The sequence below is a fragment of the Salvia splendens genome, chromosome 3 (assembly GCF_004379255.2).
Source record: "Salvia splendens isolate huo1 chromosome 3, SspV2, whole genome shotgun sequence".
Lineage (NCBI taxonomy): Eukaryota > Viridiplantae > Streptophyta > Magnoliopsida > Lamiales > Lamiaceae > Salvia > Salvia splendens.
The window spans coordinates 22,099,738-22,125,057 of NC_056034.1; the positions used below are offsets into that span (position 1 = coordinate 22,099,738).

The window sequence follows — 25,320 nt, forward strand, 5'->3', positions numbered from 1 at the left end:
AGCGGAATTTGGATACGTAAATTTTATCATGAGCGAAATGACATATTTACCCCCGCGCTTTTTTTTATGAAGTAAATCTAAGTTTGAATCTAGACCACGTGATTTTAAAAATGTGTGGTCCAGATTTAGTTATAGGGTTATTACGAAAATTAGGGTTATCATAATAATGCACCCCTATATATATATATATATATAGGGGAGCATTATTCTCCTTTTCATACCTAAGCTCCTTTTCTCTTCTTAATATTAACCATTAGATCCTATGAATCAATGGACCACATTAATGCTGAAATTCTCAGTCCGCGTTGCATTATAGAACCTAACCTTATGCATTATGGGGGCAATATAGTAAATGGGAGAAATTCGAAGTGGCATATTTTTGACAATTGCGAATTTTCAGGGATTTGAACGTATCCATCTCTTCAACCTCTCTCATTCATTACTCTCTCAACCTATTCCACTCTCCCCACTCCCTCCACTCTCTAAAACCCTAGCCATTCATCGAGGGTGAAGAATTGACAGCAGCGATCCAAGATTCCGGCGATTAAAGTCCACCGGTGGTAAAATATTACCCAAATCTACACTCCTTGACTCGTTTTGGGGCATTTAATTTAGGGTACTGTCCATTATTTAATATTTTGGGTCAATTTTTTTCCGTAAAAAATGAAATTGTAAACTTTTGATCTAGGGTTGTGTCCATTATTTAATTTTTTTAGTTTATTGCTGAGTTGTATTTGGTATATGTTCTATATTTCCAATTGAAACCATACGGATTTTGTAGATGTTTCTGGAAATTATCGATTTTGTGTTCAGTGTGATGTCGATTCTGTCCAGTAATGACGATTTGGTTGATTATTGAGTTATATCTATGTTTTTTGTCGATTTGGATGAAGGAATTTAACAAATTTCGTTGGTGTGTATTACAGAGCATCAATGACGAAGAGAGACAGACCCTTCAAGAGTCAACGAACACATACTGAAGGTTACATAATTGTTTCCCTAGTTCTGATGCATTATTCGTTGGCTGTACTATATTATTGGTCAGTATTCTTGCATTATTTGGTATATGTAATGCATTATATAGAAATTTATTGACATAACCTGCAGTATATGATGCAATTTATGGGTTTTGCGTGTACTATTTACGTAAATCATTGAAGCTTACTTTTATATATTATATGGTTTGATTAGTGCATTATGTCTATACAGAAACCGTCATTATGTGCAGAAAAGTATGCAATATGTATGGTGTTGTGTGTTTTAGTGACTACAATAAGTAAATAGTACATATGTGCATTTTTTTAGTTTGTACTGTGCATTATTGAACATGATTTATGCATTATGTTTACTAAATTATGCATTAATAAGCGCATTGGGTGTGTACTAATATTTACTCAGTCAGGATGAAATATGTTTATTAATTTGTGTGGGTACTGCATTGAGAATCTGTAGTAGTACATTTGTTGGAGTATATTGTGCATTATATGAGTGGTATTCATTATGTGCAGTAAATTATGCAATATGTAGGGTGTTGTGTGTTTTAGTGACTAAACTCATGAATGAGTACATATGTGCATTTTTTTAGTATAGACTGTGCATTATGGAACATAATTTATGCATTATGTTTACTAAATTATGCATTAGTAAGGGTATTGGGTATGTTGTAATAGCTACCCAGTTAGTATGAATTTTTTATTATATTGTGCGGGTACTGCATTGTGAATCAGTAATAGTGCATTTTTTTTAGTATTGTGTGCATTATATGAGTGGTATTATTTATATTGTTTAATACATTTTCTGTGTAACATATGTGCATTTTTGTGTTTAGACAATGCATTCTGAGTAATTTTTAATGCATTATGAGGTTGTGTTATGCATTATTTCATATGATATATGCATTAATCTGTAAAAAGCTAGCACCATTATGTATTCTGATTTATTGATACTGTTTTGATGTATTACTTTGTTTGTTCCATATCAGAGAAGCGGCTAAGATCAGACATTGACGATGCAGTTGACGATGCTATTCCAGTTGACGAGAATTATGGTTTGGAGTGAGTCTTGGTTCGGCTATAATGAGATCTTGGTTAATGGGTAAACTGATATTCGGATAGATGTTTCAATTTAAAACTGTACTTTTTCGCAACATAATAAGTGCGTTTGGATATTAGCTAATGCTTTTGAGACTGCGTAAATTGTCTGTATTCAGCATTAAAGATTGTGCATTGTGTTTTACAATCTGTGCATTACTCCTTTATCGACTGTCATTATTTGCAATATAGTGTTTGTTACGATAATAATTGTGTATATGCAAAGTCTGAGCTTTATGTGTAATTATATCGTCATTATTTATAGTTAATTATGCATTATAAGAAGTATGCATGGTAAATTTAAAGTGGATATAAACGTTGCAACAGAATTCAGGGGTGCATGGTTTATTTCAACTGGATATAAATTCAACATTAGATAAATTAGTGCATTATTTGATTAAAACGTTGCATTATTTACCAAGAAATTATCATTAATTAAAATTTTGTATTGAATAAGACATATCAACGGGCTGCATTATTTATTCCAATAAGTGAATTTTTTAATTTAACCGTTTCGCCAGAATTCAGGGGTCCATGGAATATTAAAATCGGATATCAATTCTGCAATAGACATTTTTGTGCATTATTTTACTAAAACGTTGCATTATGACCTAGGAAAAAAAATTGGAACAAACAAAATAATTCATCAGAACACACCTGAAACAAAGTTGACTTCTTTAATTAAAAACCAAACATTGCATTATGATAGATATAAAGTTCCAATAACAAAAACAAAAACATGACCTAGTGCAACACACAAGAAGTTGCTATATGTACGTACTATACCCTATCCCCTAGTCTTATTAAATCCTGGGGGGAAACAAAAACCGTGTGTCAAACATCGTATTACGGTACATTTTATTCGTATGCATTGCAGTTCACATAATTTGCATTATAAAGTCAATAATATGCATTACTTGCTTCAATTTGGTGCATTATTCGAATTGTTTTACAATTTGTAATTAATGTGTACGTACTATAACCTAGCCCCTAATCTTATTAAACCCTTGGGGAAAATAAGAACCGTGTGCCAAACAACGAAATACGGTAAATCTTATTTGTATGCATTGCAGTTCAGATTTTGATCATTATATAGTCAAATATATCCATTATATAGTCAAATATATCCATTAGTCAAATCTTATTCATACTTTTTCGCAACTTAATAAACAAAGGAAGAGCTGTGTCATACATAAACAAAGGAAGGGCCGTGTCATACATAGGCAATTGCTGACTCCAGATCCCCACGATTTTTGTAGATAACACCCATGGTGCAATATGCTTCAGCATACATAGGTCGCTCTATTGCAGCTTTCTCGTAGCAATCAAGGGTTGTGTCATATTGCATCATTTCGGAATAGACGACACCGAGGTTATAATAAGCAGGCTGCAGGCAATGAACTGATACATCAAAATTTAAATACCAGAACAAAAAATCAATAGCGAAAACTAATCATGTTCTGACACTTAATGCACCTAACAACAACTTTTATAATATGTACATTACGTAATACGTTAATTATGTATAACTCAAACACGTGCTATTTTTAAACGTTGTTTTTATTGTGTACGTACTATACCCTAGCCCCTAGGCTTATTAAACCCTTAGGGGAGATAAGAACGTGTGCCAAACATCGAAACAAGACACATCTTATTCGTATACATTGCAGTTCACTTATTGTGCATTATATAGTCAATAATATGCATTAATAGTTACCATTCGGTGCATTATACGTACCGAACTATACGTTGTTATTAATGTGTAAGTACTATATCCTAGCTCCTACACTTAGTAAACCCTTGGGGGAAACAAAAAACGTGTGCCAAACATCGAAACACGACACATCTTAATGTGTACGTACTATACCCTAGCCCCTAGACTTATTAAACCCTTAGGGGAAACAACAAACGTATGCCAATGTCATCGAAACACTGCACATCTTATTCGTATACATCGCAGTTCACATATTGTTCATTATATAGTCAATAATATGCATTAGTCGTTCACATTCGGTGCATTATTCGTATCGGTTTATACGTTGTTATTAATGTGTACGTACTATACTATACCCTAGCTCCTACACTTATTAAACCTTCAGGGGAAACAAGAAACGTGTGTCAAATATCGAAACACGACACATCTTAATGTGTACGTACTATACCCTAGCCCCTACACTTATTAAACCCTTAGGAGAAACAAGAAACGTGTGCCAAACATCAAAACACGACACATCTTATTCGTATACATTGTAGTTCACATATTGAGCATTATATAGTCAATAACATGCATTAGTCGTTTAAATTTGGTGCATTATTTGTATTGGTTTTAACACGACAACACAATAAATGAATTACTTGCTTTACGAAACACGTCACATCTTATTCGTATACATCGCAGTTCACATGTTGTTCATTATGCACTAAATAATATGCATTAGTCGTTAACATTAGGTGCATTATTCATATCAATTTTATACGTTGTTATTAACGTGTACATACTATACTATACCCTGGCCCCTACACTTATTAAACCCTTAGGGGAAACAAGAAACGTGTGCCAAACATCGAAACACGGCACATCTTAATGTGTACGTACTATACCCTAGCCCCTACATTTATTAAACCCTTAGGGGAAATAAGAAACGTGTGCCAATATCATCTAAACACGGCACATCTTATTCGTATACATTGCATTTCACATATTGTGCATTATATAGTCAATAACATGCATTAGTCATTTCCATTTGGTGCATTATTCGTATTGGTTTTAACACGACAACACAATACACGAATTACTTGCTTTACAACGAGCGAATACTCGGACTGATGTGAATTGGTATTAACAAAACCAACTGATACATAAACAAAGGAAGACAACACTGAATTACCTTATTCCATTATTGAGAGAACAACGATCGCTACAACGCCGACAACACAAGATTGTAATACTGAGGAGGCGTCAACGGAGAACGCTGGCAACGTGTGACTGAGCGACGAAGGAAAAATTGCAGACAGGGAGTAGGGAGAGAATCACGTCTAGGGTTAAACCTGGATGTAGATGAACGTCACGGCGGCGACGAGGAAGATGTACCAGTAGTCGCAAGAGCACCTCATCATCCTTGATTAATTGAATCCTCTCTCTCTTTGTTGGTTGTCGGAGCGTGTGGAGCGTAGGGAGAGGAAGAACGTGAATTCAATTGCAGAGAGGGAGTAGAGAGAGAATCATGTCTGGAGCGTGAGAACAGAAGCAATAACCGTGAAGATCTTCAACGGAGTAAATTTAGGGAGTTTCCATAACCAACGATTGTATTCATTACCAAATTTGCCCTTTTTGGTTTTTAATATAATTAAATTTAATGATTAAAACCAGTAATTTAGGCCATAGGATGTAGGAAATCAACGGCTGAGATCAAGAAGGAAAAAGGAGAAAATATGCAAAAAGGAAATGAATACATCCCTATATATATATATATATATATATATATAGGGTAGTGATCTATGGCTAAAGCCCCTTAAACCTATAACTAGAGAACAAATCACAGCCACATGATCAAGAAAATCAAGGGCTAGTATTAATACATGTAATTTTAGAGTTTAAGGATAAATTAATTCCACCAATCACAAATTTACTCCACAATAACAAGGCAGGGTATAATTGTCATTGCAGCCAAAATTACATCATTGGCAAATTCACAAATTCAATTCTTTGAGAACGAACCCGCGTTCTTCGTTGAGCTCCGAGAATCCGAGCAAGCGGAAGTAGGCGGCGGAGAAGAAGCCCTACCGCGGGGATTTCGGCGACGGCGTGCCATTTTTTTCATTTTGGCAATTGAATTGCGGCGGGTGGTTGGCGGCGTGAAGTTGGGGGAATTCGAAGGGGTGTGAGAGTGAAGGGATAGGATCTGTTGGGAGATAAGAAGGATGTTTGGAGCGGCAGGACTGCAGAGTGGTGGCGATGGCTCTGCAAATTCTGAGCTTCAAATTCTTTGCCATAGCTATTTTAAGCTGCTGTAGAATGCAGTGTAAAAGGATTTAAATATAGAGGGAATTGAAGCTCACTTTTCATCTACCCTGGTTTTGATTTTTTTTATTTTTGTTAGTTTGAAGATTTAAAGCAAAAAGATGTAAATCTGGTGGGGGAAATGGAAATAATTATAGAGAAGGTATTTTTAATTTTAGTTTCTTGATGAAATTAATTTAGTGACTCGTGTTTTGTAAACAAGAGTGAAGTAAAATCACGCTAAGAGTGAAGTGTTTTGTAAACAAGAGTGAAGTAAAATCATGATAAGAGTGAAGTGTTTTGTATACAAGAGTGAAGTAAAATCATGCTAAGAGTGAAGTGTTTTGTAAACAAGAGTGAAGTAAAATCATGCTAAGAGTGATGTGTTTTTTAAACAAGAGTGAAGTAAAATCATGCTAAGAGTGAAGTGTTTTGTAAACAAGAGTGAAGTAAAATCTGAGTAAGAGTGATGTGTTTTGTGAACAAGGGTAAAGTAAATCTGAGTAAGAGTGATGTGTTTTGTGAACAAGAGTGAAGTAAAATCTGAGTAAGAGTGATGTGTTTTGTGAATAAGAGTGAAGTAAAATCTGAGTAAAATTGATGTGTTTTGTGAACAAGAGTGAAGTAAAATCTGAGTAAGAGTGATGTGTTTTGTGAACAAGAGTGAAGTAAAATCTGAGTAAGAGTGATGTGTTTTGTTAACAATAGTGAAGTAAAATTATGCTAATAGTGATGTGTTTTGTTAACAACAATGAAGTAAAATTATGCTAATAGTAATATATTTCCAAGGCCAATACTAACTCGATCGTGAATCTTGAATCTGACATCTTGAACTTTATCACATGGCTAAAATCGCCATTATCGTCCTTGGAGCTACTCACACTATCATTCTGTTCAGATTCTAATTCAGGCGTCATATTTCCTCTCGAAGCAAAGCATCCAATTTTCAACCTCTGCTTCTGGAGGCTCTTATTATCTCTCAAAACCACAGGCAAAAACACGTCTTTTCGACAAATTACCACTTCTCAAAAATGGCACATCAGCAAAATCGAAATACGACCTCGAGCATACTCCCGCACACAACGCCATCAAAATCAATTCAAACTAAAACTCTCGTCAACTGCATAAACCACATATTGAGCTGAATCAGTAAATTCTCAGCTCAAAACACAATCAATTCAACATCTCAATGCTTAATTTCACAAACCGAACCAAAAATAATTCAAATTCTACACTGTAAGGAAACCAATAGCTCAACTAGACAGAGAAAGAAAGGAAACCACATAATTGATCGCAGATTTAAATTTGATAATATAATTTCCAAAAATACCCTTGGCATATTTTTTATAATTAAAATAACTAATATTTGTTCTATTAAGATGTGTGGCTGAGATTTGTTCTCTAGTTATACACTTAAGATTAGTTATATCTTGATCACTATCCTCTCTCTATATATATATATATATATATATATATATATATATATATTGATTGATTTTATGATACTTTGTACTTCATCCGTTTCATAGCAGTAGAGTCACTTTTTTTGCACGGATATTAAGAAAAAGATATTAAATAATTAAGTGAAGAGATAATAAATTAGGAAAGAGAGAAAAGTAGAGAGAATAAAGTCAATGAAGGAAAAAATGTTACTTTTTGCTAAATAGATAAATGACTCTACTATGATGGAATGTCCTGAAATGGAAAAATGAATCCATTACTATGGAACGGAGGGAGTAGTTTGTACATATATTTTGGAAAAAAAACATCTAAGGTTCCTTTTTTCCATTTCATATTGATTGATCTATTTAATTTTGGAATTTTGGTGTAGGTCGAAGGCCGGACTAAGTAATTCCCAGAAACAAACACATCATGAAACGAAATTTATGAAATTTATGGCAGCGTGTACACATTCATAAATCCAAGCACGCAAAGAAAATTTAGCATCGCAAGTTTCATTTTCAATTTTAGCAATCACAAAAGAACAATACATGGGGATGACTATGAGAGAGAGAAAACAAACGAATGAAAATGTATACGTTTCACTTTAATGTTTGCCCAAAACTCACGATTCAATGTTTCTAATGTCAAACACATAGTACTAGTGTATGTCTGATTTTAATTTTCATACTTAAATCTTAATTGGGACTGCCTCTCTCCCATCAACAATTTAGTTAAGAATCATTCCATTTGAATATATTCTTGATATTTTCTCATTATTTTTTTAACATAAATCTAGTAATGGACTTTAATATTTTAGTAGTAGTATAATGTAGAAATGAGTGACCTGATTGGTTGATAGAATTGTCACGCCATTATTGACTTTCAATAAAATAATGGGTTTACACAGTGTAAAGAGACGACTGCGTCAAATTGAAATAGACCTTGCTACGAAACAACGGCACACCAAACCTGCCTAGACCGTTGCATGCGATCGATAATTAATTCTCCCAATATTTTCTTAAGTCTTCTTCTTCATTTTTATAAATCGAGACCTGAAATGAGTTAGTAGTAGACAGCAGGCACGGAGCCAGAAAATTATACTAGTAGGGGCAAAAATATTAACATACAAACAAATAAATAAATATAAAATAATATATATATATATATACATTAAAATAACATAGTATATTATTTTAGATGATGGTAAGTCTACGCGTATGTCAGGAGAGGGACAAGTAAAAATTATTTTTTTCTAAATTAGGGGGGCAAATTAGGTGAATATGTATATATTTAGGTTTTATAATAGTATATATATTTACATGGTTATAGAAAAATGAGGTGGGGCATTTGCTCCTTCTCATCATATTATAGATCTGTCCCTGGTAGACAGTCACACGTTGACGTGACCATAAGGATAGTCAGTGGCGGATCCAGAACCTGAATATGGAGGGGGCGAAATTAAATATTAAAAAATAATATAATTTTTAAGAATAAAATTAAATAATATATTAATTAAAAATAAAAAAATAAAAAGAAATACTACTACATTAAATAGCAAATATTTAAACTCCATAAATATTTTAAATATTTATTTTGATATAAAAGTAATAAGAAGCAATAAAAATTACATAAAATAAGTATTTTTTAACTAAAAAATTAATAGTATAACAAAATAATATGTGTAAACTAATAAGACTATAGATTCATAAAGTAATTAAATGGTTTAATTTGGTAATGAAATGAATTGATAAAATAAAGAGAGGTTAAAAGAATAAAAAAATGGTCTTATTAAGGTTTGATCCATGGACCTCTTGGTTAAAAATCCAACAATATAACCATTAGGCTACTAACTATAATTCAACATTCATTGAAAACTCATATTTTTCTATGCACGGAGGGGGCGATTTTTGCTATTTCCGGCTCGATTATAAGGGATATTTAGGCTCTCCGGACGGCCGGGAAGGGGCGGTCGCCCCCTCCTGCCCCCCCCTGGATCCGCCGGTGAGGATAGTAATGTAATGCTACATGAATTAGCACAAATATTAATTACATTATTATTTTAATATGAATATGATGATAATATAAAGCACTATATAGCTCTCTCCGTCCCCAGAATTAGTTCTTTTTGTCATTTTAAGCTATCCCACAAAAATTATTCTACTTATATTTTGGAGAGTTTTTATTACGCATAACATTATTAATTATATGAGTTTCACTGTCTACTAGCTAACACAGACTATATTTCTTTGTGTTAGCATTCCTCTATTTTATCATGTTTCTCTATTACTCTTTCTCCTTCAATGTCTTGATTGATTTTTAGGTGACATGGAGAATAATACTCCATAGAAAAATATCGTAGGTATGTGACATCTTATGCACTGTAACTACATATATGATCGATGCAATGTTAACGTAAATGACATATTTGCGGTGTTTTACTTAATTTCTAGTCGGGGATAAGAATTGCCTCCAATAATTACTTCGAAACGAATACTAGCGGAAATTTGGTTTGGAAGTCTCTCTAATTCCCTCTCTCTAATTTGGTTTGGAAGTCCTTATCGATGAGAACCATGCAAACATAAAATCTTAAAGTTCTGCCAATTCACGTTAGTGGAGAAATAGTATCATCTCATTAGAGAGAAAAAATAGTCAAAAATAGAAAATAATTATTTTTATGAAATTGAAAGAATGTCAATGTTTATTGGAAGGGAGTATACATTTTTATACCTTAGATCATATTGGCACAATCACTTTAATTAGGATATACGAATCTCACAATTAAAATTTAGAATATTTATCATTTAAATCATAATTTTTTTGTTGATTTCTTATCAATATAGTAATAACTTTTAAAAACAAAATATAAAACTATAACTTTTTATTTTTTCTCAATTGTCGTACAGTGCTCAAACTAAAACTAATACTATGACAAATTCAAATATGATATAAAAATAAAATGACGTTTTTGACAAAACGATATCATTATATTTTGACTGTTAATTAAAGACGATGATGTACCGAAAACGCATATCAGATTTCAGTTTTTTCATACTATTAGTTTTGATTTTGACCATAATAGTATAGTTGCAATAAAATCTAAAAGTTATAACACTGGCTAGAAACCAACGAATAATTGCGATTCTAATGGAAATTATCCTTTAAAATTTATCTAACATTGGAACAAATTATACTCCTTCTGTCCCATTAGAAATGAAACATTTTTCTTTTTGGGTTGTCCCAATAAAAATGAAGCGTTTCCTAAAATGAAAACAACAATATCACTACTTTTTCTTCTCTCTTACTTTACTCTATCTTCATTGACTCACAAAACAAAACTGCATAAAATCTCGTGTCGAAACTCAAATGTTGCATATTTATTGGGACGGAGGAAGTATAAAATAGAGTTGAAATGGCTAGAAATACAGTGGAAGCAAATGGGCCCGATGATGTATATATTTATATGATATATATGAACAAGTGGGTCATGCAATAATTGTCAACTGTTTTTGATCATTGCATTTGCATGGAAACCAGTAGCTCCCAAAACTAGCTACCATTTCAGTTTTTTTTTTATCTTATTTATCCACTTGTGATATAAAAACCCTTCCCTTCTCCATGATTTCCACCATTCCATTTCATTACAACTCTCCCTTCTGATATCCTTCACGTGAGACTTTTATATTCAGGTGAGAACATATATATATATATATATATATTCATCTCCATCACTCTCAAAATCTACTCATTAACACTTTTAATTAATGTGTTGACAAACAGAAAATTGAGTAAATTAATGTCTCCAGCAATGGAAATATCGACGGCGGCAAACTCATCGGAAAATTTGTATGAGAAGGGAGTCAAAACCATGTACGAGAACGGAATCGAGCATGTTCCACTCAAGTACGTGCTTCCAGCTTCCGAGCGTCCGAATGTATCAAGCCCTGAGGCTGACCTCGTTGATATTCACCTTCCCGTTATCGATTTTGCTCACTTGCAAGGCCCCAACCGCCGCCACGCCCTTGAATCCCTCGCCCACGCCTGCGAACACTTTGGCTTTTTTCAGGTGCCTTATAAATTTCCCCCCTCTCTGTATATTCCTTTATTTTAAATAATGGAAATTGAAAAAACTTAATTTCGTGAGTGCATATATATACATATATATATTAGCTTGTGAATCATGGAATTGCGGAGGAGGTGACGGAGAGGATGGTGAATGTGGGCAAGAGATTCTTCGAGATGCCGTTGTCGGAGAGGGAGAAGTACATGACAGCTGATATGAACGCGCCGGTGCGCTACGGCACCAGCTTCAATCAGAACCGCGATGGCGTATTTTGCTGGAGGGATTTTCTGAAGCTTGTTTGTCACCCGCTGCCCGAGCTCCTCCCTCATTGGCCATCTTCCCCAATCGACTTGAGGTATTTAACTACTATATAATTAGTTGTTTGTTTTATGTACATGTTTGATTCGAGGTATCTATATATGATGTAAATAGGGAGTCAGCGGAAAATTATGCGGAAGAAACAAGAGCATTGTATATGGTGTTGGTGGAGGCAATTGTAGAGAGCCTAGGGCTGAACCAGAGAGAGGAATCAATTATGAAAGATGGAAGCCAACTAATGGTGGTGAACTGCTACCCGCCTTGCCCACAGCCTGATTTAACAGTTGGAATGCCACCTCACTCCGACTACGGGTTTCTCACCCTCCTACTCCAGGATGACGTCGATGGCTTGCAGATTCTACATAAGCATCGTTGGCTCACCGTTCGTCCCATCCCCGGATCCTTCGTTGTCAATGTCGGCGACCACCTCGAGGTATGTATATATGGTGCTTGTACATGTCCCATACATATAATATAGGGATCTCTCATCAGTTGCTAACTATTTGTTAACTGCTAACTATGTCAACAGCCTATGTTTTGTTTTATTAATATCTATATAACATAGGCTGTTGACATTGCTAGCCGTTAGCAATTTAAGATTGTTAGCAACTTAAACTTAACATGACCGTATATATATACTCTAAATCCACGTACAATCATTTACTCCTACAAATTTGTTGGCTATGATATATGCAGATATTCAGCAATGGGCGGTACAAGAGCGTGTTGCATAGAGTGTTGGTGAATTCGACAAACTGCAGGATTTCAGTGGCTTCATTGCTGAGTTTCCCCTTCACCTCGACGGTGAGGCCGGCAGCCTGCCTCATTACTCCGACCAATCCTAGGCGCTATAAAGACACCGATTTTGCTACTTTCCTAGACTTCATCAAATCTTCTGACTCCAAAAACAAGAATTTCCTCCACACCAGGACCGTTGTTTTAAACTAGGATATGCACCTTCTTTGCTTTTCACTTTTGTAGCATCATTTATATCTACAAATTATTGTTTCTTAAGCGCGCAATAGTTGACGCAATTCAAATATTACTACTACAAGGCTAGACTATGTATCCACATATTGATTCTGTAATTATGAGATAAAAAATGTACTATATTCATCGCATATTTGTCTATTTTATGCTATATGAACTTCTATATATGTTTGTGTCTTCTAGTTGCTATATACAGTATGAACATAGTTAATCGACAATTTAGACAACTGAAACGGGACACTGTTGGATACAGTATGAACATAAAAAACAATTAGTGAATGGAATTATTTAATTTGGTAAAATATGATATCGTTTACTGTCTAAAATGTGACAGTTGTTTTAATTATTGTCCGAACAGGCCATGCATGATGCATGTAAGTTATTGAACTATATCAGTGTTGAAATGTCGGTTGATCGTAAAATTAATGTAAATCAATTGTTTAATTGCAAAATAAGAACAAATTAATAGTTCAATAATATATAGGAAGATTTAAAAGTTGTTATGCAAAATTAGTAGGACAAAGGATATTTATAGAAAAATTATTTAAAACTAAAATTATTTAATACTCCCTCACTCCGAGAATAGTAATCTCATTTATTTCTCTCTGGTTTAAAAAAAATGTTAAGAAAAGTGGATAAGAAAAAAAGTTAGTGGTATATTAGTCATACTAGTATATATTAGTTTTAAATGAAATGTAAGTATAAAGAGTTAGTGAAATGTAAGACCTATTATCATTTATAATAAAAATAAACTATGACTCCACTTTGTGGACTGAGCAAAATAGAAAAAGTGGACTGAGCAAAATAGAAAATCGAGACTCCTCTTAGCGGGCAGAAGAATAACACGTTAGGCGAATGGACAAGTTAATTAAAGTAGCTAACAAAAAATTTTCTAATTCAAGTCTGAACAGCCAATTAACGTATAACAGACGGCGGCTGAGTCAAGACTTGTAACTCCGTCAATCTAGTGGTTTAGTGAAACTTATTGACTCTTGACTTGGAAAGTCAGAATAGTATATTAGTCTTGATGATGTGGAGCCATGGTGTTTTCAACTACTCTTCAATGAATAACTTAAATGAGTAATACTTCCTTCGTCCGCCATTAAATGTCACATTTTAACCCGACATAAATTTTAAGAAACATAATAAAAAAATTAGCAGAATATGAGTCTTATTTTTAAATACTCCATTCGTTCCTATGAACATTTGGTTCAGCACAAATTTGAATATATAATTAATAAAGAGAGAGATAATGGTAGTATAAATAGTGGAGAGTGATAAATAAAATTATATAGTGTAGTGTAATGGTATAGATTGTAAATAAAATGATGTATACGAATAATGTAATGTTTAACTTGTAAAAAGTTCATATTACTTTTCAGGGACGAACTAATAAGAAAATAGTTTATACTTTTCAGGGACGGTGGGAATATTAGCTTTATAATAAAATATGAGTAGAACGAGTTAGTGAAATGTAGGGTCCATTACCAAAATAGTAAAAAGTAAGTATGACAAATATTGCGAACGGAACGAAAATGAAACTAGTGATATGTAATAGCGGACATATGGAGTATATGATTTCAAAATTATGCACCTGTATATGCTAGAAATCATAATCACTAATTTTGATTTTGTTTTTTCTAAGGGACTGTTCGGTTTTCAAAATTATATCTATGGATAAATATATACTCTTCCGTTTCTGAAAAGTATGAACATTTGGTTTTACATGAGTTTTAATGTATAATTGGTAAAGTAAGAGAGAAAGAGAAACGACAGTGTAAGTAGTATTGGTGAAGAATGAGCTCCACATCATTAGTAGTGTAATGTAATAGTATAAGTTGTAAATAAAATGATATGTAATGGTAATATGTTATTTAACTATTCCGAAATTAGAAAGTTTATACTTTTCAGGGATGGACTAATAAGAAAATATATAGTTCAAACTTTTTAGGGACGGAGAGAGTATTATTTTTTTTCATGAAATTGAATTACACAACTTAATCTTATATACCTAATCTTGTATTCCCTCTATCCCACCAAATATGTAACATCCCGACTTTTTACTATCTTTTCATTTCATTGCTTTTGAAAGGACGTCAAAAAGTTTAAAGGAAATTTTTTTCCCTTTGTTCTTTTCGTGAGTTAATGGAGTTATTAATCAAGATTCAAATGCATTTTTTTCATTTAAATATTTGATTGTGCGGCCAACGTGAGAGATACGATTGGAACGAAGAACAAGGTGAGTATTGGATGGTTATGGTTGAGCAAAAGGAATTTCTTTTGTATTTGGACTTGTCTAATGAAAATGGTAATGTCCAGATCAAACAACAATCATTTCATTTTATTTTATTTTATTTTATTTTATTTTATTTCTCTTTACCAACTATTTTATTGAGGTAGCCATTTATTTGAGCCCAGTTGAATAAAGCAATTTATATTCTACGTGAGCCCAAGAAAAAATCGTGGAGCCCATTTACTTCTGCTGCTCACTCTCTCCCACCGTTACGTTTGCAATTGCAAGTATTTATGTTGAAGTAGTACGTAACTAAGGAGTCAGCATACATATAGATAGCACTACCAAATCTGATCCAACAAATTCTCACACTCATGCTCAATATTCAGCTAGAATAATAGAACAGAAAGTTTTATAGAGAGAATGGGATGAGGAGACGGAGGATCGTTGACTGAACAAGGAAGAGATGGCGACGGCACTGCTTAGCTGCTCGACAAATCTTGAACAGCAGCAGCGGCGACTAAGCGAAGGTAATTCTATACAGCAGGGTTGTGCAGCACGACGACTGCGGGCAGCAGTGGCAGCTGAAGGCGGCAGCGGCGAAACCAGTTTCATGTCACAGCAACGGCGACACCGTGAACCCTGACGGCTAGGCGATTGGGCAGCAGCGTCGCGACTGCAAGTTCGGGATACTGCAGGCTGGTCTCGACGCAGCAGCAGCGAACGGCAGTGGCTCAGGGCGGTTGAACTCGCCGCGATGTGACGACGGCAAGCTCCAGCCCGACCGACCATTCGTACCCTCCGTCTGACACTTCAACCATATGTTTATGATGAAATGTTTTTAGTGTTTCTCGATATTTTAAAGTAAAACTCGAGTTCACTCAAAGATGGCATGACATGACTTTATTTTATAAAAATATTTTGGCATAAGTTTACGGCGTGCGTCAACTACTCAGCTCTAAATGTGTTTTTCCTATGTGCAGGTTGAGCTGTGACGAGCGAGGTGAGATGTTGAGCATGACGATAAAGAAGATATCAAATAAATGTTCCGAATAAATTATGTCTTCATACATAATATTATTCTTTCTCTTGAATGCTTCTGCTGAATGTTGTTTCGTTTATCTTTCAATGTTGTTAAACATCGTTTCCTTCAGTTGTTGAACTACTATGACTTGATACTCTGATTTGATTGGTTTAAGTTCCACTTTTGAGTCATGATTCGAGCCCGTTAATCATTTTTTCTTCTTTCCCGCTTCTTTAATCCCCCACTAGTCGCGATCAACCGAGCTTTCTAACCTTAGAATATGTGGTCGTGACAGAAGATGACTCACTTTTCTTTTTGGTTTGTCTACAACAAGATGACCAATTACTAAAAATAGAATCACTTTTTTCTTTACTTTATTCCCTCTTTCTTACTTTTTTCTTAATACTTAACACACAAAATAAAGTTGCAACAAATCACTTGCAGCTCAAGGAATGGGTCATCTTCCTTGGAACGGAAAAAGTTTTAACAAGTCATAGTCACCCCCTCCAACTAAAATAATTTCAAAACTTAATCCTATATAGATTATCACATACTCCCTACGTCCGACAAGAGTATAGACTATTGGTTCGGCATGCGTTTTAATGCACACTTTTTGTAGGGATCACATCACCGCGGATTCACTAATTAACAAGATTAGGACTGGTTATTCGATCAGTTTGGTTTTTAACCGAACTGACTTGTCGGGTTAACCAATCCTAAAAATTGGTCCAAAAACTAACCGAAACCAACCCGATCTCTAGTTCAGTTATTTAACTAACCGAAATAACCTAATTGCTCAAAACAATATACCAAATTTAATTGATTAATACCAAATCAATACACCAAGTTTTCACCTACTAATTGGGTGCCTATTTTTAGTTTTTCACCCAACAAAAAGTTACAAAACCCTATAATAGATGTCCATACTTCATCTAATACTAGCAGTAGTTAGTTAGTTACAAAATATACATAATCAAGTGGCGACATCGTCTAACAGTAGTTACAAAAAATACATAATCTAATTGTTTGATTTGACCATACAAAATGTAATTTTCCAAGGAAAAAAAGGCTAGGCCATCTAAGATTCTAAGAGACGGCATTCAATTGTGAGTATTATATGTTGTTGCCATACTTGTTCCCTCCTCTGCCAGCAATGCTATTAGACCATCTTTTCGTAGTTCTACCAATAATTTGAAAGAAAAACGAATAAATATAAATGAATATGAAATAAAGGGAGATATCCAAACAACAATGCATCTAAATCCATAAATGCAGTCCAAATCTTTGGCCCTAGGATTAGGTGATCTAATGGTGTTAGTAATTAACCAAAAACACGAAAAGTCATTATTAATCAGTTTTAGGTCATTTTACAAAATCTGAGGTTTGATGTCATTTTTAGTTCATTTTAGGCCATCCATCATTTTAGTGATGCTCTTTTTATTAGCACTAAATAAACCTACAAGTATACAGAGTATATATATAGTGTAGCCAAAGGTCAGTACCAGATATCGATCACATGAAACACTAACACAGACTGTCTATCATCTACTAAGCTTCTTTCATTATTTGGATAAACAAAAGATTTTTTATTTTGAAAACTATAACTTGTAAAAATAACGAAAGTGGTATACAATAGCAGATAATTCACAAAGATAAAACAAATGAGATAAGGGAATTCAAGGGATGTGCTTTCACAGCTATGAATAATACAAGTTCCAACTACAACACCCTAGCACAGTTAATACTTCACTAGAACGAGTCACATAAATATTGACCATGCTGCACAAAGTAGATCACATACACTAGAGGCGTCAATCCTATATTTGTAACTCCCAAAGGGTTATAAGACTCCTATTATTCTGTCTCTCAATTAAAAGTACCATTTTAAGGGAAATTAATTGTAGCGACAAGCTCTTCTAAAAAGCAAACCTCTTCTCACGATTATGTTGTAAGTCAATAAATCAACATAGAATGTGTCACTCAAACATGAAGCATTATCCAACACTTAGAATAGGAGCAAGTAATGAACTAAAATGATTTTAAATAAATAGAAACTGTATAAACCAAAGTCGTTACTAACACATCCCTAGAATTCAATTAACTTAGCTACTCATAATGAAATATTCTAAACCCATAATTTGTAGGGAAAATATAGAAAACATGAGTACTAAGATAATAAAACCCAAAAGTTGAATCTCGTAGCCTTGATCTTCTCTTGAATCCACACTTCAAACTCCTTAAACGTTGATGAACAGTGGAAGGAACTCTCAAATATTATGCTATGAAAATTATTCAACATAAGGTTCCTTTGATGAAGCTTGAGGGGGTAGTTATAGCCTCCAAGTCGTGTATAATGATATGGTAAATCTGCAGCATAGTATGGTATGTCTTGGATAGAAAATATGAGAATTTTTGTGTGCCGTGTTTTCCCAGCAGTCGCTGGAGCATTCTGTAGCATCTGGATCTAAATCAGCGGTCGTTGGGCGTGTTTTTCTTTTCAACTCTATTTTCCGAAGCAGACCGTTACAGGGGCAACAGTCGATGGCGGCCAGCGGAATGCTGGCTAGCTCGAAGACTCCAAATTTTCAACTTTGACTTTTTGCTATCTTTTAAGGCTCTATTTTGATCATTTCTCACATAACATGTCAAAATACCAACATAGATAAAAATATGCAAATAATGGACGTGTAATGCAACTTTGACACTCAAAACATACCAAATAAAGGCCTTAAAACAGTGAAAAATGCGAGCGGATCACATAGATCAAAACCATGTAAATAAATTGATAAATAAGAGTAAATATATAATGAAGTAATCACCATCTTTATATTCTTTTTCCAAGACAGTTTCAGCTTCGCCTTCTTCATCTTTCCAAAGGATGTTAGTTGAGTTCGAGCTCAACTAATCTTCGGCGCATATCAAAGCTCCTACCATATTTGGAGTCAATGAGCTTATGAATTGAGATAGAACACGACCCCTGGTGCTAAATGCGGCTTCAGAAGCAACACTAGATATAGGGATGGCCATAATATCCTTTGCCATTTCGGACATAATGAGATAGCGTCCAACGTGTTTCTTCCACCAAGCTAGAATATTAAAATGTACATGTTCAACAACAATCATCTTGTATTGTTTCTATGAAAGAAAGAGTTTGAGCTCTTAATATTCAATGGCATCATCACCATCATCTTCCTCAATAATATGTAGCTGACTACACAATCCTTGCTCGAGAAATCGAAGATTATCTGACGGATTGGCCATTGATGTTGGTGATGCTGGTGCTGGTGTGTGATCCACAACTATCTAAGTTTGATACAACTCAAATAAGTCATGCAATGAGTCATTTATATCTTCCACCAGCTAACTCGCATGATAATCACCATACACAAACTTCAAACAGTTCAACACATGCTTTATCTTTTGTCGAGGATCCAAGATTACTGCAATGTAAATAATATTGTTCATGTTCGGGTTCAATTCAGTTTCCTCCAGCCAATATTTTCAAAGTTTCTCCTTCATCTTCTTTGCCATGTTCTTTATGTCATCATCTACTTGACTCTCCAATCGACAGATGATTGTGAAGAGATCATACATTTCCTTGAAAAAGCTGTGTGTCGTGACATATTTGGTGCCAAATACTTCAACAGTGAGATCATAGAACTTCTCAAGGTAGCCACATATCTTCTTGACTTCAATCCAATCTTCTTCTTTGGGCAGACCAAGGGATTGTTTGTTGTGCTTCTTCTGCTTCAAATCACGACAAAAATCTAAGTTAAGTGACTCAAATCCCTTCATCACTTACTCATATGGTATTGCTGCCTCTAGCATTAAGTATGTGGAGTTCCCTCTAGTCAGCACATCCAAACATAGAAACTTGGATGTATTCACCTTAAGCAATGTTGTTATATCCTTAAATGAATCAGATCTGGTAGGTGAACCATTTATCCATCTTACAGCTTCCCCCACTCGTCTGATAGGCATTCCTATATCAGTCATTCAATCACACACGACTAGGTTAAAGATGTGTGCAACACATCTCATGTGGAGATGTTCTCCACCTGCTGAAATCATATTGTTATCAAGAGGCTTTGACTTCAAGTGCCTAATCGCTACATTGTTTGAAGTAGCATTTTCTATGGTGCAACACATAAGTCTGTGTAACCCCCATTCATCCAAGACAGCCATCACTGCTTTAGCAAGATCCTTCCCTTTATGACTACAAACTTTGGAGAAGTTTATTATCTTCTTATGCAATTTGCAATCTTTATTGATGCAATGCGCCGTAACACAAATAAAGTTTGTGTTATTGATTGATGTCCAACAATCTGTAGTAATTGATACTCTCCATATTCCTTTAGAGCTGAAAAAGACCTTGACATGTTCCTTTTGCTCCACAGGCATCTTAACACAGTCTGCATGAATAATGTATCTACTTGGGATCTTGAACTGTGGACAAACTTCTCTTATAAATTGCTTGAAACAGTCTCGCTCAACGAACCTAAAAGAAAGTTCATCGAGGATAATCATCTTGCATAGTGCAATCCTACAAGCTTCCTAGTTGAATCTCCAAGTTGTCAATAACCCTAATACTTTCTTGGTTGAGCATTGTTTGCTCTTGTGTAGCTGTATGCTTCTTCGAACATGATTGATGGTGTTTCCACATTGTCGTGGTTCCTTTTAACTTAGGATCAGCTGCAATCGATTTCTCACATCTGTTGCATTTTCCTTTCTGAACCTTTATAGCATGATTCCCTATCTCAACAAAGACTTTTGTGAAAACATCCCATATATCTGACCTTCATGGAACTTTTCGCTTCTTTGCCTCTTTAGCAATAACGTTTTCCATTTCTTGTATTTCAATATCTTCAAGCATTTCAAAATCTGGACCTAGTATATTGCTAGGTTGAGCTTGCGTACTAGAACCACAATCCACCATCTGTAATTTCAAGCACAATAGCATAAAGCCATAATCCATTAGCAATTTAACACCAAACAGTAAAGGATAAAGTCACTAAACAATAACCTCATTAAAAGTTACTTCTAAAAATATTAATATTAAACAGTAAAAATAAACACTAAACAATAACCTAAGTTTAAGTTGCTAAAGAACTCACAAAAGAAATCGACCACGAGAAGAGAATCTTACAAAACATTAAAATTTAGATTAGATTTGAAAGGAAGTTTGATGATGATATACACAAATATATACAAACTCCCAAAATTATTAATACATGTAATATACAAATTCCCAAATAACAAACTACCATAATATTAAAACGAGTTTCATGATGATACAAAATATTTGATTATACAAAATCCAGCATGACAAATATTTAAAAGTGAAATAAATACATACTTATTTTGAAATTCAAATCGGAAGGGACTTTAAACGGCAGGACATAGATGGACAACCGATTCCAGTTGGGATTTCACAGCGGCGCTAAAGAACAAATTTTATCGTCGGCGCAAGGGAGAAAACGAGAGAAGAATTATTTAGGGTTTTAACTTTTCATCTACTTTTATTATTATTATTGTATTCTTTCTATTTACAAGTAATAGATATATTGTTTACGCACTTTAAAAGACTTCAACTTTAAACGATGTACTCCCTCCGTCCCACTTTAGGAGTCTCAGTTTACCATTTTTGGGTGTCCCACTTTAGGAGTCCCGGTTGGAATATTCCATAAATGGTATTAGGCCCCACATTCCACTAACCTTTTTCCACCCACATATTATTAAAAAACTAATATAAAAAAGTAGGACTCATATTCCACTATCTTTTTTCACCAACTTTCCTTTACATTTCTTAAAACTCGTGCTGAACTGAAATGAGATTCCTAAATTGGGACGGAGGAAGTAAAATTTAAAAGTTTTTCTCCGATAATAAGTGAAGAGTTATCCTATTTTTAAAATATTAATGCATAAGCACTTTTGACTTTGAGATACTTATTTTTAAAATAATTTATAAGGATTCTTATGATTGAACACTTCCATATTCCCAAGATATGCCTCAAATAGTGTTTGACTCCAATTTTAACTAAAATAAAAAGGATAGGATGAACCTAGCCTAAAAAACTAGGCTCAAAATTAATTTGGATTGAGAGAAAGAGATGGAAAGAAAGGTGTAAGGCCATCCGCAACGCTGTCTCTTAGCCGTCTTATCTCTTAACTATTCATGGGCCACACTATACTTTTCACTCAATCTCTTAACTTAGAGACAACACCTGCAACCCTCCATCTCTTATCCGTCTCTTAACCATCTCATCCATTAACTATTCTTTCAATTTCATTTTTTATTTTTATTTACAATTAATAAAAACACACTTCATTAAATAAAATAAAATTACAACTTCAAATTCTAAAAAAATTTAAAAAACACATAATTAAAATCCTAAAAAATAAAAAAAAAATACATAATTTAATTTCTTCCTTGCGGCGGCTTCCTCCCGGTTACGATGGATGTAAGTCCGGGATCGCCTTTGAGGTGCCGCGGCTTCCTGCTCCTCCCGACGACGATCTTCTGCTAGCGATTCTTCCATTATTCGACGCATTTGCTCAAATGGATCCATGAATGGATTAAATTTGGGAGAAAAATAATGTTTTGAGATGAAGAATGTAGAGTTCTTGAGTGAGAATAGAGAGTTTTTTTGTGGATTAATTTGTGGGAATGATTTGATATTTATAGAAGTGATTGGGGGCGTAAAAAAAATTCAAAAAAAATAAAAAAAATCTGTAAAAAATGGCTATAAACGGCTAGTATAATTTTGGGGTATTTTTTTATTTTTTGATTTTTTTCTGAATTTTATTTAAAAAAAACAATAAAAAATACATTTTCAATAGAAATAAACGACGCCCACTCGCGGGCCGGCGAGTGGGCGTCACGGATGAACCGCAGCTCGCCACGTCGCCAACGCGCGTGGCGAGATAGCTGGCCAGAGTGTCTCTCCGAGACGAGTTACGGGACGGGATATGAACGGGCTGGGGACGAGACGGAGCCTGCAACGCTATCTCGCTGCCGTCTCGTCTCTCCGAGACGAGATAGGGACCGCAACGAGATGCGTTGCGGATACCCTAAAGAAGGAGGAATCCTCTTTGGTACCTAAGACCTCCCACAAGAAAATTAGGGCAACCCTAGGCTACTTTGGCCAAAGTAAACACTCGATTGGCTCCACATTTATGACTACACAACCATAAATGCATACATTTACTTGACTTAATCTAAAAGACCAAATCAAACCACCTACAAGTAGGAATTTGGATAAAAATCTCACAAAGGAGATGCTCCATAGGAGTCTTTTAACATTCAACATTCATCAATCAACTAGGGTTTAAAGTCTCACAAATAAGTATATATAGGTGGGGTTGAAAACCCAATAAAAAGCCTGAAAAATGGATAAAATCGGCCAAACCAGTGCCAACGCCCGACCGGAAATTTTAGAATACGAAAAATCGTCCGTCTGGGCGAACTTTCTGCCATTCCTCATATATGACATAAACTACGTTTTGTATATCAAAATCGGCCTGACCGCGCGTTCTCTCTGGAGCCAGCGCACAGCTTTCGTAAATTTGTCATAACTCTCTCCACCGGACTCCGATTGAGGCGTGCAAGATACTCACGTGAACCTCTTTCGAAGACGAAGACATTGGTTATCCTTGAGGAGCATTTGGACGTCCTTTCAATAGGACGATTACTCTTGGAATCCAGCTGCGGCTGAAACTTTTTACGCACGGCTCCCATGATCATATCATCCTCTCCTTCTTGGAAAGGACTTGTCCTCAAATCCGAGCGTTTTCCTTTCCTATGATCTTTGGGAGACCATCGAGCTTTGTAGGATCCTTGAAGTGTCTTCTCTTTCATCCTTGGACCCCAATCTATCCACGGATCACGTCGTCGGAGTGACTCTTGATGTCCGGCAGACATGGTCATATCATCCTCTTCTCCTTAGAAAGGATTTGTCCTCAAATTCCGATCTCGCATACCTATAAAATTAAGCAAGAGCAAATCAAATATCACACCAATAATGGGGATTAGGACCACTACAAACTCCAAAAAAAGGTATCACACCAATAAGGTGGGTATGATCATGCACAAAACCAAAAGCCAATCCAACATATTCATGAACCATCAAGTTCAAGACTAAGTCACAAGAAGTATGAGAGCATAAATTCATGAATTCTTTCATGTCCAAAACCAATCCATAGAGGGAAAAGTATATAACAAGATTTTAGAAATTTTCCAAATTATCATCCTCATAATAAAACCTAACAAAGTCATCAAGATATCCTTCATGCCAATACCCAAATAATCTTAAAAAGTAGGCACAAGATGTGGGTGCACATAAGCCTATACTTTCTTTCACAATGAAATCCCAAACAAGACCATTAGAAACAAAGTCTTTAACAAAAAGACCATAAAACATCTCAATTGCATTGAAAGGCTTGATTGAGATGCAATAAAAACAATTAACATGGCAAAACACACATGTCCCAAGCACTTTATTTCCATTTGGCTCGATCATCCCCGCACTATCTATGCCCAAATTCTTGAATATCTTTACAAAAGATTTGACATTCTCATTAGGGCTAAAGGTACACAAGAAATGGTCTTCATATTGTGCATGGTTAAATATCACCAAGAAAAGCCTAAGCACAAAATCTCTAACCTCAAGATCATACAAGGGAAGACCATCAACAACCATTAACACATAATTCTTGCTCAAATAAATAATACCCTTCCACAAATTGACAAACTCTTGTCTAACACATAGAGTAGGTTCATGACAATTCACATCAAGCTTGCAAGAAGATATATCAATCAACAAACCAATTTTATCAAAAAGGATTTCACTCAATTGCCATAACAATCTCAAAGCATGAGCACAAATATGAGAACGATACATTGTTATGCCATTAATCACAACACAATCCACATGAGACATGTGAGTGGAAAAATCCTTCACAAAACGGCCATAAAACATTCCAATCCCGTTGAAGGGTTTAACCATTTTACAATGAAAACAAAGCAAGCACCAAGTTCTAAACTCATCAACAATTTCACTCCTCGTGGTTCTACTATTCTAATCCACATACTCATGAAGCATAAAATTACCAACAAACGAAAGCTTAGTCATCTTAGTATGAAAGGAAGTCATTCCAACATTC

General features: G+C 34.7%; 1 protein-coding gene and 1 long non-coding RNA gene across 2 annotated transcripts; both read left to right on the forward strand.

The window, feature by feature from the left end:
* The first annotated feature begins 531 nt into the window (after positions 1-531).
* LOC121796454 lies at positions 532-1,999 on the forward strand. The gene is made up of 3 exons (XR_006049767.1): positions 532-616; positions 927-982; positions 1,982-1,999. It is a non-coding gene; the product is annotated as an uncharacterized LOC121796454 (long non-coding RNA).
* Positions 2,000-11,156: 9,157 nt separating this feature from the next.
* Positions 11,157-13,027, forward strand: LOC121793870 (probable 2-oxoglutarate-dependent dioxygenase SLC1). The gene is made up of 5 exons (XM_042191896.1): positions 11,157-11,219; positions 11,311-11,596; positions 11,701-11,948; positions 12,026-12,344; positions 12,608-13,027. Exons 2-5 carry the CDS (start codon positions 11,327-11,329, stop codon positions 12,857-12,859), a joined length of 1,089 nt encoding a protein of 362 aa, XP_042047830.1. The 5' UTR covers positions 11,157-11,219; positions 11,311-11,326; the 3' UTR covers positions 12,860-13,027.
* The last annotated feature ends 12,293 nt before the right edge of the window (positions 13,028-25,320 follow it).

Bases quoted from the DNA above. Each gene is read 5' to 3' on its own strand.
- LOC121793870 (XM_042191896.1), top strand. From the start codon at position 11,327: ATGTCTCCAGCAATGGAAATATCGACGGCGGCAAACTCATCGGAAAAT. The intron at 11,949-12,025 runs GTATTTAACTAC...TGATGTAAATAG, and splicing joins TCTTCCCCAATCGACTTGAG to GGAGTCAGCGGAAAATTATG. The intron at 12,345-12,607 runs GTATGTATATAT...TGATATATGCAG, and splicing joins ATGTCGGCGACCACCTCGAG to ATATTCAGCAATGGGCGGTA.